Source organism: Telopea speciosissima, chromosome 2 (genome assembly GCF_018873765.1).
Source record: "Telopea speciosissima isolate NSW1024214 ecotype Mountain lineage chromosome 2, Tspe_v1, whole genome shotgun sequence".
In the NCBI taxonomy this organism is placed as follows: domain Eukaryota; kingdom Viridiplantae; phylum Streptophyta; class Magnoliopsida; order Proteales; family Proteaceae; genus Telopea; species Telopea speciosissima.
The window spans coordinates 39,247,954-39,270,185 of record NC_057917.1 but is presented as its reverse complement, the minus strand read 5'-3'; the positions used below and the strand labels follow the sequence as shown (position 1 = coordinate 39,270,185).

Sequence of the window (22,232 nt, the reverse complement as noted above, 5' to 3'; positions counted from 1 at the left end):
AATTTTCTTCTGAAATACAGAAGAAGAGGAGGAAATGGAAAAGGATTTGAATGCGAAGCTTCTGCAAGAAAGGAGGGAAGGAGAAGGATCAGGAGGGGCGGTTGAGGGAGATGAGGAGGAGAAGGATTTGGGGAAGAAAGTGTGGAGCGAGTGGAAGAAGCTATGGGTAGTGGCTGCTCCTGCAATCTTCACGAGGTTCTCCACATTCGGCATCCAAGTCATCAGTCAGGCCTTCATCGGCCATATCGGCTCTGTAGAGTTAGCTGCATATGCTCTCGTCGCTACTGTCCTCTTGAGGTTCGCCAATGGTATCTTGGTAATTCTTTTTTTTTTTGTTTACTTATTAAGATGTGGTCACCGCTTTTTTTTTTTTCCATTTATTATTGGCCTATTATTGATCTCTCTGTTTATTGTTGAAATTGTTCCTAACAAAATCTCTGCATATGACAGGTTAGGAATTTTCTTTTTACAAATCTATAAATATTTTGAAGTGTGCAAAGGAAACACTCTTGGTGGATTTGCTTTTGTAAGAATAGAGTTTAGAGCCACTTCTCATGAGCTTTCGTTTAGGCGCTTGTACTGCCTAAAGTTTAATCTATATTTAAGATCTATCATTCTAATTAAATTATATTAAATATTCAATAATTGCCTACCTTTCTTCTTTTGTGTTTCTTTCTTTATTCATTTTTGTGAGAAAGAGAAGAAATGATGTATTAACGTGTTCACAAATCATACATGTGAATGTATATATATGATATTTTTAATAAGAATGTCAATTTAAAGATTGATTCATTAAAAGACACGGATATCTATTACAGCCTTACAGGGACAGATCTGATCAGTTGGATTAGAATCATTATGGATGCATATCTGATAGTTAGATCATTAATCAGGTCTGATATATCAAATTCTGTCCAAATATGTTGTATAATGGACTGCTATGATCTTAATCTGATCATTGGTTTTTATTTTATGTCTGTTTATATAATGTGCCATTGGATGAGTATTTATTTTGGAAAAATATTATTATTAAATAATTTAAGAGATTGAAAGTTTCGAAGAGAAATAGAGTCGCATCTCTTTTGAAAGATGCAATCTCTATGTAGAGGTGTCTATCAAGGCATAGTTGTCTCTTCAAGACATAATCAAGCCTCTTCATCTTCTACTCATAAAGGTGTTTTTGATCTTGTGCCTATTCAAAAACTATAAATACCACTTGTCATGATCCTTTGTTGGGATTTTTTTCTCATTCTCATTCCCTCTCTTCTCTCTAAGTCTATGTTTGGATGCCAAGGAAAGATGATGCAATTCCTTTAAATCTCTATCTTTACTCATCCTTTTTGCAAGTTGGTTGTTGAGTTGGGAAGTTTATAAGGTCTACTTTTTTTTAGTATTTTTTTTCTATACCATACTTATTCTTGTGTGTGTTGATAAGAAGTGCAATCTTATTCAAAACTTGTGTGAAGGGCATTGTATCTTGGAGACAACATTCCTGAGACCATCTGCGTCATCTTGTTTTTTACAAGATAGTGGGGGAAATCACTGTCTTAAAAACAGTGTCTTAAGTGATGTGCCATGCCTTATTTCTTATTTTATTTTATTTTTGTTTCTATTTTCTCCAACAATAACCAAAAAGGTTAAGAACGGAGACTGTAACCTTACTTTCTTTGCCCCTGAAATTATTTACCTAGACTATCCTTGTATTTTTCATTTTGCAAACCTGCACGCTGGTGTTTCTCTATCTCATGGGGTGATTTCTTCCATAATCTAACAATCTTCTCTTGGATTTATTCTTAGAATTGTCTAAGAAACAATTGATCAAAAATGCAGAAGCTCCTTTTTTGCATAGGCGCAGACATCGTAGCTTGGACAAATGTGTATCTTGAGCAGAATCCCCTAGAGTTGGCGATTCACATACTATTGCTCTCATCTACACATTTAACTTTCCTAATCCACTCCCTTTCTCTGACTCCAGTCCTAAGGGAACCAGCTTCTCCTCCTATATCACTAACCAAACCTACCCATGGTCTACACTATCTGATAGAAACGTAGAAGTGTAGATGCTAAATGCTCCCCCTAAATGGAAATCTCTGAGGTAAACCTTTTTATCAAATTCAAGATCATTTTAATAAGAATACTAACAAAATGATTTTATAGAAATATTTTATGTTGGTTATAAACAAATCCACAGATTGAAAGACCACAGCCCACAGGTTGGTGATGTAGACTGAAGCATGAAGAAGAAAAGGACCAAAACACCGTTCACGAAACACTGTTCACATGAACGGAGGTAATGTTCATGTGGTACTGTTCATTCATATGAACAGTGGTATGAGCCCCATATGGACTGCTGGAGTGGTGGTTTCCTTAATGCAAGGTTCTAAATCTAGGGTTTCGACCAGCCCGAAACCGAGATATGGTCGAAACAGGTCGAAACCTGGTACTTTTTCCCAGCCAACTCGAGACTGTGGTTTTGAAGCCCAGAAATGGTTTTAGGTCTGATTTTTTGTGTACAGCCTATTTTTGACATTCTAAATACAATGCATGAACTATTTTCACAAAAAAAGAAAAAGAAGAAAGAACTCAAAATGGTACTTGTGGTTATTGACCTAAGTTTACTAGTGTGCGCTGAAGGATACACTAAACGAAGAAACGGTGTGAAGAAATCCACACTTTTGAGCCAAACTCCCACTCCATGTGTCAAAACCACTGAGACAGTATGTGTTTCGATCGAAACTTGTCACTTTAATATGCCGGTTTGGGTTGGTTCAACTGGTTTCGACCAGTTTCGATCGAAACTGGTCGAAACTAACCGAAACCCTGTACTTTTTAAACTCTCTGGTTAACTCGTCTCGGTTTCTTGCGAAACCGAGATATCTCGGTGGTTTCGACCGAGATCTCTTTCCATGCCTTAATGGAGATATTAGTTGCTACTTCATTAGCTTAAGTTTCTACTTTTATAGTTTCTATTTTGGAGTTTCTATTTCTGTGTAATCTTTAGTTGTTAGCTTAGATTTTATTTGTCTTTAGTACTTTCTATTTTGGTTAACAGCTAAGATCTTAGTTAGCTTCATGTATAAGTCTCAATATTGCCTTGTAAGAGACTGTATAGAGACTTTCTAATTTGTCACTTTCTATTTTCTGATTAGCAACATTAGCTATATATGTAATTGAGACCTTAGAGTTTCCACCTTACGCTGTATCTGGTTTTTACCAATGACTGTGTGAAGCAGTGTAGGAGAGAGTCCTATGTGAGGTGAGAGGCCTAGGTTGAGTGGGAGGCTCAAACATCTATCCCCCCTTCTTCTCTATTTTCTGTTTTATTCATCTTTTATTTTATTATTCTACGAGTTAACCTTCAATTGAGAGGCAATTGAAGGCTTGATATTACTGCTGAAAGTTGCTGTTGGTACTTAGATTATTGATCCTCCCGTAGAGTTGGTTCTTAGTTTAACTGGTTCTACATTATTTGGGGTTTGGGTTATATGGTTTATAATGTATGTGGTAAATTGTCAATGATGCGGAGGTAATCGGATTTGTTCTTCACTTTCATCTGTCTCTCTTTCTCTCTTTGAGGGATATATCCCACTACGATATGAAAAGACAAACAAGGCTTTGCTCCTCTATCCCTCTATTTGAAAAATGGGGATCCCACTTCTTCAGTTTAAGATCAATCGTGTTCTCTAGCAGCCAAGCCATTCTCTGTGCTTTCATATCTTTGTGATCTAGCCATTTTCTGCATTCTCTCTGTTTGTCTGCAATAGTTGTGGAAGTGGGAGACAAGGGAAAGGGCAGAGACAGTGTCGTCAAAGACTCAAACCTCCAAGTGCAATTACATATGATCCCACATAAAAAGAATATTAATTGATGTAGTCAAGGGTAATGGCGGCAATGAAAGTTGGTTATAATAATTGTTGTAACTAATTTGGCTACAAGCAGATTTATCCTTTGTTATTTAGGGGAAAGGATGCACACAGTACACACCATTATTTATTACTGTTTTGGCATTTCAAAAACACATTGACCCTCTCTGTCACCCTGCCCTATCATGGAGAAGGGAAAAATATCAAAAGATTTCCCAAATCGCAATTTCATATTTATGAAAGTTCCACTAGGGTGCTCTTTCTGACCTTGTGATTTGGAGTGGATTTATTAAAGGCCCAAAAAAAATTCTAGGAACCGGAAAGCTCAATTGAAGTTGGGCTTGTGAGTTGTGACGCAGACTGTAAGTGGCAATTGGCAACTCTATAAATGGGCAGTGGGACTGACCATAACAGTAAGCTTTTGGGGCCAGGTCATGTTGATACTGGGCTTGGGTTTTAGGTACAGTAATTTAGGAAAAACATAGTTGTCAGTGTCATCACAGACAAACACTAGTAACACTATCATGCAATTTATTGGGCTGTATATAGTGGTCAGACTGACTCAGGTTGGCTGTCCATCCTATTAGAATGACAGGGTTGGGAGTGGGATACTGGAAAATAAAAGGGGGGGGGGGGGAGGATGCTTGAAATTTGACGCACCATATAGGCACAGTTTGGCAAATCAATACACGGTTTTTCCATACTCTACTGCACACCTGAAGAGAATACCCCAGAAAAGATTGGGACCAACATATGGTAGAAGCACATCAAACAGGGCTCTAGGTTGTGGGGCAAATTGAGTACAGGAAGAAAGGATACAGAATATCATTGTCTGAGTGTAGGCATTAATGTCTTTTGTCTTTGGCATTTCTTAACCTTGCTCATGTGTAGTTTTATCATTTTATGCATTCATTAGAATGGCTGTCCCATGATCAGATGTGAAGATTCACTAAAGGGAGGCGGAGAGGGTCCTTAGCTGCTATGTTCCTCATTGCTTCTTTGCCACCTCCTTGAATTTGGTTTGAAAGAGCTGCAGCTGCTGGTGAAAGAGCATTAGGTAACATATGTCTATGCAGGTTGAAATTGGGGCCTGGATCAAGATTTTGGCTTAATATTCTCTCGTTTGGACATTTGGCTTAAAATTAGCTATAAGTTATATTGCTATAAGCACTTTGATCCAGTAGAGGACTCTATCAAGTTGCATTCATAACTTCACATGGACCTGGCCAAAGTTGGGGAGGGGGAGAAAAAATTAATCTTTGCATCCAATATGGCAGTGTTTGGTGGGTCTCGAATTTCGTGAATATGTTGTCCACGTCAAATGGTTGAGAAACTCAACACTGCTATTCCTGAACAACTTGGAGCCGGGGCCTTCTTTTCGTACTGTTATGGATACGAAAATAATGGAAAAAATGGGATTCAAGTGTCAACTGCTCCTATCGGAAATAGGATTGACTATGGATTTGAGCCATAGCACATGATTCATAAAATCTGTACCATTTTCCTGATCTAAATCGAGCAGGTTTTACATGAAGAAGATTTTGCTCAGCATGTTCTATTCGATACGGATAGGAATGAATCCAACATTATCACGCATCAGGATATTGCTTTGAAAATTGTTTCAGAATTTCAATTTTGTTGAAGAACAATGATGAGCAGGGACAATTGAAAAAACAATGAGAAACCCCACACATGGGTAGGCCACTGAGTTAAGATATGTCACTAAATTGACATGTGACCTATGCAAGGAATTCCCTACTAATCCATCGAACAGTCGAACGACCAAATCATCAATCCACAAAGTAGGTATTGATGACTATCTAGGAATGGCCTCCTAGACTGATTGTCACTTGGTCTAGTGGTCTAGGTTCCTTCTCCAAAAAAATAAAAAATGTGGGTTTGCATGTGCGTCAGATGATTTCCTGTCTTAACTGGCCTATGTAAAAAAAGAAAGGCAAAAAGTAACATGAGAGCTATGCTGCTGTACATAACTTACATTAAATCTAAATATTATAGCTTACAGACAGTATGGATAAGGAGAATCCAAGAAGCAAACTGCTTGTTTGTGCCATTTAATGAATGGTCCACCAATTCTAAATGGATAGTGGCATATTTATTCTTTGTAATACATTGGAGAAGAAATCATAGTAGTGGTTCTGCATGGCTTAACAGCAAGAGTATGGCTTCAGGATTATGTTAAAATGTACTCCCTGACCTTTGCTAATGAATGTCGAACATCCATAAAATGATTATTTGAAATCATCCATGAACCTTGCTATCCACTCCTTTTTTAAAATATAAGGCTGATTTCTGTTTGGCATGTGCAGTTGGGCATGGCCAGTGCACTAGAAACTTTGTGCGGGCAAGCATATGGAGCAGGGCAATACCATATGTTAGGCATCTACCTTCAAAGATCATGGATTGTTCTGTTCATTTGTTCACTATTTCTTCTTCCCTTCTTCTTCTTCACAACTCCAATTCTAAAGCTATTAGGCCAAGAAGACCATATTGCGGAGGTAGCGGGGACAATAGCACGGTGGTTCATACCTGTGACGTTTTCATTCATCATATCCTTCACCTGCCAAATGTATCTGTCTGCACAGAGCAAAAACTTGATCATTGCATACTTGGCAGCAGCTGCGCTTGCAATCCACCTCTTTTTGTCATGGCTTTTAACAGTGAAGTACAAATATGGACTTCCTGGTGCAATGATATCAACAATCTTAGCGTTTTGGATTCCAAATGTGGGTCAGTTTATGTTTGTTACTTGTGGAGGCTGTCCTGAAACATGGAATGGTTTTTCTCTTCTTGCTTTCAAGGATCTCTGGCCAGTCATCAAGCTCTCACTGTCATCTGGTGCTATGCTCTGGTATGCTTCCTTCTATATCTATATCAGTGAATATTCTAAGGAGAGGTGTAAAATAGCTCATGAACTACCATATCAAATTGTCTTGCAATGTTGACAGTATTTATTTCCGACTCCCTGCAACATTTTTAAACTGCAACTCTACTTGACTCTATTCACTATATATGAACATAAGTCAAATCTTATCTGCAATTTTATTTTAGAGTTTACATCAATGGTTGTATGTTCTTTAGAGTAATCAATGGCTGTATATAAAATTTCCTCTCTCTTATTCAATATGGTCAATGTTCCCATTATTCTTATTATTATTACTAATACTTTTTTTTTTTTTAAGTTGTGTGGTCCGATCAAACAGACTCATAATCTTGCAGAGTTATTGCTTTCATTCTGCAAATTGGTTGCAATAAGTAGTTAGGTGGTTCCGTGAAAGAACTAGTATATTTTTTTCATCTATGGTAAAACTATTTGTCCTAAAAAGGGCAACATCTATAGGAAAACCATATATCTCTGTTTTTTTACCACCAAAAAAAAAAAAAAAAAACTAAACAAAATAATGATAAATGATATATTTTCTTATTACCTTGTTTTTTGTCAACAGTCTCGAGCTTTGGTACAACACAATCTTAGTTCTTTTAACAGGGAATATGAAAAATGCTGAAGTTGCCATTGATGCTCTGGCTATCTGGTAATTCTAATATTCTATCTTCCATATTTTTCTATTTTCTTCCCCTTTTCCCATTCCTGGCTTGATTTGTCTTTTTCATTTGTATATCACACAGCCTCAATATCAATGGGTGGGAGATGATGATATCTCTTGGTTTCTTGACTGCAGCAAGGTATTATCATTTTTTACTTTTCAATATTATGTTGAGGTTTTCCCCTGTTTTTTCTCTGTATGTTTTTCTTGGTAAATATGTGGTTATTGGCCATGTGGAGAGCTGATGCAGATCAAGTAGATAGATCTGTTAGTGGTGAGAAAGTGAACAGAATTTCAGAATCGAGGGGGGGGGGGGAGAGCGAGAGAGAGGTAACAACTTCTTTCTATTCAAACAAACTAATCCATTAATCAAAACCATTGGGGGGGGGTTGCTCTTAGTCATTACAAGGTATTTATAAAAAAAAAAAAAATCTGAAAAAGATTTAAGTTAATATACACTAAAAGTCTCCCATGACTTAAATACCTATTAACAACCCTTACTTGATAAGATAACCTCAAAACTAATCCTTATTTTCTCCAGCCAATGGCTCATGGCTGTAACTAGAGTTTCCTAATGCAACATAAATACTAAATAACATAAGGGCAAGAGATCGTTGCCTTCCCTGCACCAGCGCAGGGGAATCAACATGGATGGGATTTTTATTTCAGGGGGGGTGGGGTGGTAATTTCGTTTGCTCCTATGTCTGGGCACAGGATCCACACGATGAAAGAAAACTCCTAAAACTAGACTAAGGCTTCTGATTTCTAAGAAAGAACCAGAACTGAACCATCTCTTGGACCAAGGCCCTAGGTTGGACCAGAATTCTACCCAAACAATCCAACCCAATTTGAACCAAACCTGTCCTGCATTATTCCTTCCTTGTTAGAAAAAGACTTGTCCATGAGTCTTGTAATGAGGACAAATCTTCACCACTTGATCAACATTCACGATTGTTGGCTTTGATGGTACAATGTTTCTGCGCATCTCATGATCAAAATCAGCAACGATTGGCTTCCTTATATCCAAGATTTCTGGAGGAAGAAGGAAATTAACGATCCCGATCTCTTCAAGTTGTGTTTTCTCAATTGAAATCATCTCTCGACTCTCGTCAAGTTTTTCTTCTGTTGGATCTTCATATACTTCTGATACGTTTGCTGAAGCTTCCATCATGCTCAAAGATTATTGTATAGATGTTCAGTATTATCGACAAGCTCTCAAAAATTTGATTGGAGATCTAGCAATCTTGTAACTCCCCAGTCCCGGGATAAGGGAAAGAGCAGCCCTCACAGGCGGAGATCGTAAGATCTTACCAATAAACATCATAATTACTACAAACACTGAACTAGAAGGGAACATTTCAACTTTCCATTCGGATTATAATTCAGAAACATCAGAGTACACAGTAAGCGGAAGCATAACTACAACTGCAGTCCTGAAATAAAAGTCAGATCCTTCCCCACCTGATGACATTTACAAAACGTTTCAGGTTTCCCCTCCCATGTACAAAAATTAATGTCTCTACAAGCATATACAACACTTGTACAAAATCACAAAAAGAACGGCATCACGGCTCGTTTCTCATCCAGTGTGGTCCCCACCTTCCAGTTCCGAAGGCTCTGTAAAATAGAATTTCCATCAGGGATGAGCTGCAACAGCCCAGTAAGTAAGAAACACTTTAAACTAACATACAATTGTAGATCAATGTCCATATCAGTTTACACTTAGTATCAGTTCATAAGATCAATATTCATTTACAACATTTCTCTTTTAACCACATTCCAATCACATGACTTGTCATCTCCTTTCTCTTCTATTTCCGTAGTCCCCATTACGCGACGTCCCAATGAATCATCCCATATCCACAGTCATGGTGGTTAGTTCTCACAATATCATTTTGTAATGCATCATCAAGCCATCACTACACATGGTGAGATGGTCACACATCACAATCCTATCACAAATGCTTCTACAGCCACAATTTCTACCAACACCATTGTAACGCCCCCAAATCCGTCCAGGACTATAGGCCGTTAACGATCCACAAAATCTAAGCCTTTGTGAAAGAGGAACCGGAGTGTAAACCAAATCATTAATCACCATAGCCTCAAATACAATAGCAGGGTAACTAAACATAATCCATTCAAATAACACAACGGAAGCCTTTTATTTCAAATTAAGACCTTTAATCCAAAACCCAAAATCTAGATTATTACATCGTCTCCAAACCAATATAAATCAAAGATTACATCCTTAAAACTGTAAACCCAAAAGTAAATTAAAAACTAGTCCATAAACCAGAGTTTTGTCTCAACAGAAATAAAATAAAAATAAGTAAAATAGACATCATCGCCATAACCATATGCCACATCCTCATTGTTCTCAACATTATTCTGCTCAAACCCAAGACGTTCTTTATCTGAAAATATAACGAGGTGTAAGCTAGGGAAAGCTTAGTGAGGAAACGAAACAACTTCATATGAGCATTTTAAAAACATGTGACAAACAGACTCAAAGACATATACATAGAATACCATACGATTAAATAGCAATAAGCATAACCATATAAATTCTACTTAAGTTTTATGGGATAAAATAGAAGAATAAATCTGCCCAATAGCTGGTTATTGCTCTTATGTCTAATCAAGGATCTAATTCAAAAACATTTTCAAGGAGAATAATGAAATGCGAGGCTTCCTTCAGGTTGACTTTGAAAAGTGCTCAAAAAAAGAAATTCATCATCCAAAGTAAACATAAATAATAATTATGCATGCAAAAGAAAGGTGTCCCCACACCGTCTATACGGGTCACAAAATTAAATGATGCCTACACCTTCTATATAGGTCATCGAACATAAGGGAAACATGAATGCACATACACAATTTTCAAAATATCATAATTCAGAGACCCAATTGAAGAAAAAAAAACAGCAAAACAAGCATTCTGGCATCGTGCGGTCAATGGCGTGCGGACGATGGACTGGTCGGAGCGTCCACATGCCCGAAGACAGCAACTCTTCCAGAAATTTAAATGCATAATATGCCTAGGTTTTTGAATCAAACAAAAAGGATTTAAAAACTTGATCATAAACAGCAGTGTTGAAGATTAGAAAGAGGAATTTTTATCATAAAAATATAAATATAAAATTGTGTAATTCCACTCACCTTGATGTTGCTCCAAATATCGATTCCATTAACGTTAAAGATATAACAATCCTCACATACCTATGTCCATATACAAGTATCCACTATTAGAACATTACCTAATCTAATACTATATAACCAAATATGCTTCTCCCCTCTAATAGTCCGCCTATACACTTTTGACAAAGTGCTGCCAGAATTTACGTGACGAATGGAATCGGTGTAGAAATACATCTTCCGGCATTAAAAGACAATATCAGTAGATCCATTGGTTAACAATACCTAAAAAAATAGCCTCAAAATCCAATTCGCTGTTAGCGATTTATAATCCACAAGTTCAGTACACAGATTCTGCCAAATTCTGCGCACTGAAACCATTAAATATGAAAGAAATAACTCCCGAATCCAATATACCTTAAATTTTATTTCGCTTAACCTAGGAACATAAAATTAATATTCCTCCAAAATTTGAACTTAGAATCAACTCCTAGGTCGCATATCCAATCCCCTAAAGTACAGTGTCTAGATTCAGTCTATTTCTGTATACAGTGACAAGATTATAGCAGAATACATACTTTTGAATTCCAAAATATTCCGAAATTTTTATGACATGAAATAAACTCATCAATGATCATATCCTCCTAATTTCACATTAAAATTCTCTGTATAACTCTAGTTATGATTTTTCCAAAATCGGGTTCCATATTGTGATCCCAATAGGTCAGTCCGAATTCCAGTATTTTATTACCTTATCAAACGAAATCAAAATCATCTCAAATTGGGCAGAGACATTCATCTACATGTCATACACGTTCTGTAAATTTCACATCAAAATTGTATGTATATTGAGAGATACAATCAATCTCCCATTATCCAACAGAATCATTCTACACGACGGGAAAACTCAAACCCTAATATTACCCCCATGTACGATCAATAATTTCTAATGGCGTGTTATAATTTGATCTTAACCATAGGTTGAAGTACTTAGCTCAACTAGATTGTTTGATAGGGGATCTTCTTCTTCTTCTTCCTCTCTTTCCCGATCTCACTCTCTCCCTCTCACGGTTTTGCCAAAACATGCAGGCTGTCCACGTTTTCTGGTAAGTTTCAATCTCCTCGGAGGCGGTAGCACACAACTCCTATGATTCATTTCCCAAAATCCTAGTCTAAATCCGATTTCCAATCAAAATATTTTAAAGAGAATCTTAAAATCTGAAGAGGTATTTTAATCCTACCTAAGCTCCTTCCTTTGCTGGGAATTAAGTCAAAGAGGATAATTTTTCTTTCTCTCCTTAGAGAAAAGATTCTCTTAGGAACTAAGTCTACAACCAATAGTAGGTTGACACCTTACCTTAGTCCCTTGCACCCAAATCCAAGTATTTCACTCATGACACACTAAATCGGCCAAGAATAATATTCCTCAAATAATGTTATTTTATTATGCTGGAATAATTAAATAGAAAATTGTTAAGCCCACAAGTGTTAAGTCCCGTTCACACTAGAACTAGATTGGTTCAGGTTTGGCCCAAAATAGGTTAGGGTCTGTTTGGATTGTACTACTTAGTAATTAAAGCATTATTTAAATAGTGATCTATTTATTGAATTATTTATGGAATCATTTATTAAATTATTTATTTATGAAAATTAAAAAAATCCCCCTCTAAGTTTCTCTCTCCATAAAACCCCTAAAAATGACATTTTTACCCTTTTTGGTAAAGTTTCCAAAATAACCCTGGGAACTAACCTTGACTATGTACAAACTTATTTCAACCTAAAAGCCTGTAAAAATACAATTTTAGGCCAAAGTACTTACCCCTGATTGGCTGTCTTAGGGCCAAAGTGCTCTCAGGGCTTTTCCGAAATCAGATCATCCTTCCATCACTTCTATAGGATCTACATAACAAGTCAAACTTTAAATTAATTACCCCATTATGCCAGGGTATTACAATCATATCGATACCCTCCACCCCCTCCTTACCCCCGCTAGGTAAGGTACGCACCTATGGTTTACCTATCATCTCATGCATCCCCCCCCAGTCCACATGAGGTATCCATCATCCCACTCAACAAAGTGAGGTGTCTCTAACTCTTATCTCTCACTCCATTCCCCCCCCTGCTAAGTGAGGAATTCCACCATTTCAATATCTTCAATTTCACATACACGCACATTCATCGACAAAGCATAATATGAACCTTTTCCTACCCTTCCCCGAGTGAATTTATTTATGATTTCATTTTCTTACTGTTACACACCATTAATCCTTTAGTATTTCCATTGCCAATAATTACATCCATATTCAATTCCCGAAAGGTATAATTTTCCGATGGTTATCACATATGATTCCATAATTAACCGTTCAATCACATTACATTCATTATACATTCTCATTTCATGTTCAATATCAATCAATATTCAAGTCACGCGCTCAAAACATACTTCAATGCACAAAATATAACACATGCATAGCAGTCATTACAATGCTCACATAGACACATTCAACATACTACACAGGAAAAACATCTCATAAAATTGTTATTCATAGTTTAATTCATTATATATATATATAAATAATATTCTATCGCAATTTTAAACATATTAACCGTATCTTAATCTCACATTCATCATACAATGGTAGGAAAGTTAAAGTGATTTCCACTCACAGTTAGTAGACTCAGGATAGGGTTATCCGCCTCAAAGCTTGAGGTCTAACCACCACTCTTGACCTGTAGTAAAAAAAAGGAGCACCAAAGATGTAGTATAATATCTAATTAGACCAATGGTTTCACTTCCTATGAAACCCCACCGTCAAAACAAGCAAAAATCACCAAACAGAGGTGAATCGGACTCGCCGGTGGCTTCTGCCGGATCTCTGGATACTTACTGGGCTCCTTACCGAGCTTGCCGGCTGCAAATCTGGTGGCATTCTGCCAACCAAGGCTCTGCAAGCCCTAACCATCTGGACTCGCCGGTAGGTCGGGAAATACAGCCCGAGAGCGCTTTTTTAGCCTAGGGTTTTGGGGATTTTCATGGGTTTTCACTTCCAATCCTAAATCCACCATGCATAACGCTTCTAACCATGAATCCAAGCCATACAAACCCCTATTAAGTCCTACACATACAAGATTTGAAAATAATTTGGGATTTCATAGGGATTTACCTCAAGTTCTTCCCTTTTTAAACCATAAATCACAGCTCCTACGATCCCCTTCAATTTTTTAGCAAATCTAGACTGTAGAAAGGTGAAATGTACTCTCACAACTCTATTACAAATACTAGATTCGAAACCAATGGTGTGGGTTGGAAACCAAAAGTGATTGAGTGCCATTTCACCTCTAGATCCCTCCAAAGGCCAATGGAATGGTGACGATGGGTTCACGTAACCACCACGCAATTGGACGCATTTTCTCTTGGATTTCATGCTCAGTTGCATGAGTTCACCATGGATCTCATCCTTAGCTAGGGTTTCCCCCTTCTTCTGCTCCCTTCTCTCTTTCCTTTCTTTCTCTCCCTACTAATGAATCATAATGTGATAACCTAATTCACCCAACTCTTAAGGTGGTTTAACCCAAAGCCATGGTCCAACCATGGTCTCTTACTCAAACTCCTCTACACTTCTATTTTCTTGAGTTGACCCTCACCATGGTCCAGTCTAATTAACCGGTCTAAAGTTTAACCCTTAATTCAACTATGAACCTCTATAAGATGTTGGTATTTTATAAACTCTAAATTAATTAATTATTTAATACATTCAAAGCACCAATATGTATATATCCATTATTCCCTTTATATCACCACAATTATTACATGGATTATCAATTAAATGATAGAACCTAGGTTTTAGTCTTTAAATAACACTTCTATTTAATAGGGAAGCCCTATGTTAGACAAAACAGAAATAATGGGAATGTTTGAATGATCGAATTGATCAACCAAGCCATATATTTATAATGTGAGAAATTACATCCTAATGACAATAATGCCCCTAGCATGGCCGACATAGCTAGGCAGTACATAAACAAGCATAAAACTGTAAAAAGACCAGAATACCCCCACGATATTCTGGTGTACATTATTCAATACTCCCCCTGTTGAGTTATAAATCTCCCAACCAACCGGAGGTTGCCACGTGGATGTGCTGAGACCGAGGCCCTGGGCCGAATCAAGCACACCCCAGACCGGGCCGAACCATTCACCCGGAAGGAAGCAACACTTCATTTCCGACCTGGCCGAGTACATAGGCCGACCACTCAGCCCGCAGAGGACCAGGCCGAGCACCTGGTTCGCTGCACCATACCTCGTTCAGAGCGAGTAGACGATCTCCTCGGCATGGTCGAGGCTCAGGCCAGCCGAGCCATGAGCCAAGTCCATACAGGTTGGCCCAAGACCAGCCGCCATGATTCGGCCGAGCTCCAGCATGACCGGGGAAACTCTCATGCCACACATGCCGAGGCCGTTGCCGTCTGAGGCCGAGCACCGAGGTCACGTCGGAGGCCGAGCACCGAGGTCACGTCCAAGGCCGAGCACTGAGGCCGAGCCCTCCACAGAAGCTACCATAACGCCCCACCGGGGACCACGGTGCTACGTCAGCACCACCCGAGTATCGTGGGATAAGGATCGAGCTACGATCCCGTCACGATACCAAATCACACTCCAATAAGGACTCTTACCTTAGTGAGAGTCCGACCCCAAAAATAACTCTCCACTCCGCCCCACGCGGAAGAGCCCTCCCAACAGAGGACTCTTACCATACAAGGACTCCTCTAACCGCCTCACCTCATTCTATAAATACTCAGGTATGGAGCTTAAACACTCATATGACTTTTTACTAGCTGTTACGCTGTTGCACTGGAGACCTGACTTGTGCGTCGGAGAGTCCTAGGTCGGAGCCACACCGGCTCTCTTGCGCTCACTCGATTTTTTGTAGGCTCATCCATGGGCGAACCCGGCGACTGAGGTTTTCACACGCAACAGATTTGGCGCCGTCTATGGGAACGATGTCAACTAGCCATCGTCGTTTCTGCCAATCTAAGGAGCGAAGACGATGGTGGTGCAAACAAGATCAGGACAGCACGGCTCTGCCTCCCGCGGGGATGAGCCGCAACTTGATAGGCAGGTGAGACGCTCGCCACCCCCTGAAACATCGCGGCAAGGCACGACTGGAAGACCCCCGCGAGCGGGGGGCCCGCAGCCCAGCGTGGGAGCCGCGGCCAACCCGATTCCCCTGGTGGATGGTGGAAATGGAGGAAGTGTGTTGGACACGATAGCAGAAGGACGGTCGAGGGCCGATCCGAACCATCCAGGGCTGAATTTGCCACTGCCACCACCTGTGCCGGGAAGTTTGGATCCGAAAGCCCCGACGAACAACCAACAAGTCATGGACATTCAGCTTCAACTGCTGCATACCAAGGAGATGTTGCAAACTCTCATGGGACAGATGGCCCAGGGCGGGTTGCTAGGCTAGCCACCAATCGCACCCCCTTGGCACCAGTGCTCATCGAGGGAAACTTGCAGCAGAATGATGGTCAGCGTCGGGCCGAGCCAAGCCGAGCAACGTCATCTCATCCACCCCCCGTCAGAAAACTCCTCCCCCGCGTCCCAACAGGAGTGCTCGGCGGGATGAGTAGGAGCATCGTTGGAGCCCGAGGACCGGGCGAGAGATCGAACCAGCGGCATCGGTAGCGAGAAAGTCGGTATTCTTCGGTCGGCTCGGAGAGGACGGGTAGCCGAGGGGGAACCGAGAACAAGGGGACGAGCCAAATGGGAGACGTGTTGCGGGGTAAGGAGAAAGATCTCGCCATAGCCCCCGACGTCGAAGCCCACCTCTCCGAGAAGAGCAACAGAGAAGCCCTCGTGGGTCCAATTTCCAGGTGGAAAGAAGAATAAGGAGGGGTGATGCTGATCGAGCCGACCAGAATAGCCGACCTCAACGGGACGACCAAGCAAATTGATCCCGAGCTGAAGGACAAAATGGCCGACCTCGGTCGAATGAACGGGACAATTTGCACCAGGTGGACTAGCCGAACGGCTGAGCACCTGAAACGGAGCTGGAAAAGCGGCTACGAGACTTGGTAGAGTAGGTGGAGGGATTGAAGAAACAGGTAACCCCGGACGCCTATTCCCTGGTCGGACGGCACCCTTATCCTCCCGAGATCATGACCGCGCCACTACCGGCCAGGCTCAAGCCACCTCCCTTCGACCGGTATGACGGGATAACCGACCGACCCGACGGATCATATCAACTACTTCAATGCGATGATAACCATGTACGGGGGAACCGAGATTGTCTCTTGTCGGGCTTTCCCCGCATCTCTCAAGGGCGCGGCGACCTCATGGTTCTCCTGGTTGCCACCGAACTCCATAACAAGCTTTGCTCAGCTCTGCGGAGCCTTCGTCACGCGCTTCCAGAGTAGCATGAAACACAAGAAGACGACGGTCAACCTCCTCAGTGTGAAGCAACGGTCTGATGAGTCGATCCGAGCGTTCGTCTCACGTTTCAACAAAGAATCCTTGGACACCAAAGATTTGGATAGGGCCACGGCCCATACTGCGATGAGCAACGGGCTTGCTGACATGGACCTCATCAAGGACTTGGCTCGGAAGCCAACCAAAAACCTGGCCGAGCTCTTGGAGAGGTGCAATGAGTTTGCAAATATGGCGGTGGTGCTCCAAGCCCGAAAGGGGAACAAAGGCAGAGCCAAGAAGAAAAGGCCGACGACTGATGATCGCAAGGAGAAAAAGCAGCCCAGGACTGATCGCCGAGCTGAGAGATCAGACCGAGCTCGGAGCCCCGACTACACCCCACTGAATACCTCGTGTAATAAGATTTTGATGCAAATACTGGGCGGCGGGTACATCCGCCGACTCCGGCCGATGCAAGTCGGGTCATCTCGGAATCCCAACAAGTATTGTTAATTCCACAAAGACACCGGTCACGACACCGAGGATTGTTATCAGTTGAAAAGAGAAATTGAAGAGTTGATAAAAGCAGGGCACCTGAAGCGATATGTCAAAGGAGGCCGAGAAGAACGTGGGGGTCGGTGACCCGAGGATCGCGACAGGAGAAAGGCCAAGCCGAGGACAGATGGCCGAAGAGCCGAGCACGACAAGGCCAAAGACAGGATCGAAAAGAAAGATGATGGATCCGGACCGAGCAGTGACAAGGGAGCCCCCATACACACTATCCTTGGAGGCCCCGGACAAGAATCCACACGGAAGGCCAAGGCGAGTGCGCGGTTCGTAGGGGTTGCGGAGATGCCGAGCAAAAAGCCAAAGTCCGAGGCGACAATCTCCTTCACCGAAGCCGACCTCGAAGGTATATGTTTCCCTCACGATGACGCTTTGGTGGTACAGGTAGAAATTGCGAAGAGACCCGTTCATCAGGTATTGGTCTACACAGGTGCATCTGTGGACCTCATGTCGCTCGACGCGTACCTGCAATTCGGCTTCGGCGATGATGTACTCAAGCCAGAAGGAACTTCCCTCCATGGGTTCTCGGGGGCCGCCGCCGCCACAATCAAGGGCTCAATCGACTTACTGGTCACATTCGGACAAGCTCCATGTCAAGTGACGACCCAAGTCAAATTCATGGTGGTACGGTCGGTGGTGGCTTTCAACGCCATACTCGGTCGCCCATCACTGACCTCCCTTCAAGCCATTATCTCGCCGACACACTTGAAGATGAAGTTCCCCATGAAGAACGGTATCGGTGAGGTCCGAGGTGACCAAAAGAAGGCCCGAGAGTGCTACGCCACCTTCGTTAAGCAAAACAAAGGAAATGTCCAAGGAATGGCATTGTGCGTCGGGCACCTCCCTGAAGACCAGCGAGATGAGCTCACTGAAAGACGCGGAAGACCTGTAGAAGACAGTACAACTCAGATCATTGCTGAGCAAAGAACAAAGGAATCGGCTCGGAAACTTCTTAAAGACGAATGCCGACGTTTTCACCTGGTCAGCCGTTGACATGCCGGGCATACCGAGGCACGTAGCCGAGCATTGACTCCATGTGGATCCGAGCCGAAAGCCGATCCAACAGAAGAGAAGGAACTATGCTCTCGATCGGCAAGCCGCGATCAGAGAGGAAGTGGAGAAGCTCCAACGGTCAGGGTTCATCCGGGAAGAAAAGTTCCCGACTTGGTTGGAGAACGTCGTCATGGTTCCCAAGCCGAATGGAAAGTGGAGGATGTGCGTCGACTACACCGACCTCAACAAGGCGTGCCCAAAAGATGAGTACCCGCTACCCCGGATCGACCTGTTGATAGATGCCACTGCCGGGCACGAGATGCTAAGCTTTATGGATGCGTACTTCGGCTATAATCAAATTCTAATGCACGAAGAGGACGAGTCCTACACGGCTTTCCTAACCGACCAAGAAAATTTTTGCTATAAGGTCATGCTGTTCGGGTTGAAGAACGCCAGAGCTACGTACCAGCGGTTGGTGAACTACATATTCCGGGCACAAATCGGCAGAAACATGGAAGTCTATGTAGACGACATGTTGGTGAAGAGGTTGAAGGCCGAGCATCATTTAGCCGACCTGGAAGAGGCCTTCGGCTTGCTCAGAAAAAACCAAATGAAGCTGAACCCTGCCAAGTGCGCTTTCGGCGTAACCTCGGGGAAATTCCTTGGCTTCATGGTCTCCATTCGGGGCATCGAGGCCAACCCGGCGAAGATCAAGGCCATCCAAGAGATGAACCCTCCGAAGACGATCTGAGAAGTACAAAGGCTGAATGGAAGAGTCGCGGCGCTAGCACGGTTCATGTCGAGGTCGGGCGACAAGTGTCTCCCATTTTTCAAAACTTTGAAGAACATTCGAAGTCCGAAGGATTTCAAGTGGACCGACGATTGCCAACAAGCTTTTGAAGACCTGAAGAAGTAGTTGGAGAATCCACCTCTACTCTCCCGACCTGAGCCTAAAGAAGAACTCCAAGTTTACCTCGCCGCGACCCCGGTGGCGGTTAGCGTGGTGCTGGTCAGGGAGGATGGCCGAGCATAAAAGCCCATATACAACATCAGCCACATCCTCGTCGACGCCGAGACAAGGTACTCCAAATTCGAGAAGGTGGCCTTCTCCCTAATAACGGCCGCAAGAAAGCTGAGGCCCTATTTCCAAGCTCATCCGATAGCCGTGTTGACGGACCAGCCACTCAAAAAGATATTGCACAAACCGGATGTGTCAGGCCGGTTGATTGCGTGGGCGGTAGAGCTGAGCGAGTACGACATAAGCTACCAGTCGAGGACGGCGATAAAGGGACAAGCTCTTGCGGACTTCATAGCGGAATGCACAATACCTGACCCAGAGGAGCGGGAAGCCGAACCAACGGGAGAGGCTGAGGCCGAACCCGAGGCCGAACATTCATGGGTCATGAATGTAGACGGCTCTAGTAATTCCGCCGGGTGTGGAGCTGGGCTGATCTTAGTCAGCCTCGAGGGCTTTCGCATACAATACGCCCTAAGATTCAAGTTCCCAGCCTCGAACAATGAGGCCGAGTACGAAGCCCTCCTAGCCGGGCTCCGAGTGAGCAAGGCTGTAGGCGTGGAGCGACTAAAAGTCTGAAGCGACTCCCAACTTGTGGTCAACCAAGTCAATGGTGAATACGAGGCTAAAGATGAAAGAATGATGGCATACCTGAGCCGAGCCCGAGCACTGATCTCTGAGCTTGAAAACTTTGAGATGACCCGAGTACCAAGGCAAGAAAATGCTGTGGCTGACTCCTATTGAGATTGGCTACGTTACCCACTAGGGGTAACCTAGTCCTAGTTGGCTTTTATTATTTATTTTGTTTATGTTTTAATTGTTTTATTCCTGTTTTTCCCCCCTATACGATTTCTATTTGGGATTCCTAGTTATAGTGGGAATTCGTAGTAGGAATTGGATTGGGGGGAATTCATATCTTGCTGTAATTTGATTTTGTTATAAATAAGAGGCTGGGGTGATCGATCAGATCATCTAAGCATTAATTCCCAAGGCTGTTAAAATTGTATCAGAGCCGGATCTGATCTAAGAACAGCTTTCTCGATTTCTGGTTCTCTCCTTCTCAGTTTTCTCTGTTTTTTTTCTTTCATTCGATCCCATCTTCCCTCCCCTTATTCCACTCGATCTTCTTCATTTATTTTGGTTTCTTCTTCTGAATTAGGGCAGATCTAATTAGGTGATCTATTGTTTAGATGCTGCCCTAATTAATCACCTCATCCCTTGATGCTTTAAGAAGCTTTTTGGATCGATAGCTGCTGCACCTTCCTCTGCGATTTTGTTTGGAGTTCTCCCCACCTGCATATCAGTCTCCTCTATCAATTTGACACTGGTTTGATTATTGGGATCCATTCCTGCAGTTTCAATTGGACAGCTGCTATCACAGAAGCTACTTCATCAACAATCAGTACCATCGATGCAGATTTTTTCTCAGCCTTTGAAGACCTTATATCTGCAGATTTTTCTCAACCTTTGAAGACCTTATATCTGCAGTTTTTTTCTCAGCCTTTGAAGGCCTTATATCTGCAGATTTTTCTCAGCCTTTGAAGACCTTATATCTGCAGATGTTTTTTTTCAGCACTTGAAGACCCCTAAAACCAGATCGATTACCTTTCTTAGGGTTTTTTTCTTAAACCCTGCTTCTCGGTTTTGGTTTAAGGGCAGTTGGTTGCTGTATTCCAGCTTTTGTTTTTGTTACCACAGGGCAGATCTGATTTTTTCTGCCTGGCTGAATCATGGGTGACTCAGAGATGACTACTGCTACTTCTGGAGGAGATCAAACAAGGTCTGATTTTCTTCCCTATGCTGCTGCCATTAAGCTTGATGGTACCAACTACTTAATTTGGGCCAGATCATTATCCCTGACAGTGGCTGGTAGGGGACTCACTGGCCATCTTACTGGCACCACCAAACAGCCTACTGAAGAAGGTGCTGCTCGTATTAAATGGGCTGCCAATGATGCAATGGTAATGTCCTTTGTTCTGAACTCTATGACCACTGACCTCTCTAGTCAGTATCTTCTCCTTGACACGGCTACACAAATATGGACAGCTGTCAAGGGCACTTATGGTCGTTCAGGTAATGGCGCTCAGGTATATGAAATCAGGAAGACACTCCAAACCACTACTCAGGAGGAGATGTCTGTCACCAAATACTATGCTGCCCTCAAGTGTTTATGGCAGCAATTGGATCTCTATGCTCGGTTTCAGCCTACTACTACTGCTGATATTACTGCCTACCACACCTATGTAGATCAATTCCGTGTCTATGATTTCCTGGCTGGCCTCAATGATGACTATGACCCTATTCGGGTGCAAGTTCTTGGACGGGTTCCTTTCCCCACTTTAGAGGAGACCTTTTCTTATGTTCACAGTGAAGAAACACGAAGGGTTGCCATGATGATTACTCCTAAAGTTGAGCGATCAGCCTTACAGACTGCTGGCCCTACTCCTGTTGCGTCTTCTAACAGTGTTGCTGCTTCTACTACTACTACCAAAGAGCCTGTTAAGTGTGAGCATTGTCACAAACCATATCACACTAAGGCTCAGTACTGGAAATTACACGGGAAGCCAGCTGATTTTGAGGCCAAACGTGGTCGTGCTAAGTCTAAAAACAGAGCCAATCATACTGAAAGTGTAGCTCCAACTCCCACTGCTGACATTGGTTTCTCCCAGGAAGAACTTCAGGCTCTG

At 42.2% G+C, this 22,232-nt stretch overlaps 1 protein-coding gene across 1 annotated transcript in view; it reads left to right on the top strand.

Moving 5' to 3' along the window:
* Window positions 1–23: 23 nt before the first annotated feature.
* LOC122652482 (protein DETOXIFICATION 21-like) overlaps window positions 24–22,232 on the top strand; it is a 44,956-nt gene continuing 22,747 nt past the window's right edge. Inside the window, exons 1-4 of the mRNA XM_043846231.1 lie at window positions 24–316; window positions 6,191–6,732; window positions 7,328–7,414; window positions 7,509–7,565. Of these exons, the coding sequence (XP_043702166.1) occupies window positions 35–316; window positions 6,191–6,732; window positions 7,328–7,414; window positions 7,509–7,565 (968 nt within the window). The 5' untranslated portion in view covers window positions 24–34. The remainder of the gene's footprint in view (window positions 317–6,190; window positions 6,733–7,327; window positions 7,415–7,508; window positions 7,566–22,232) is intronic.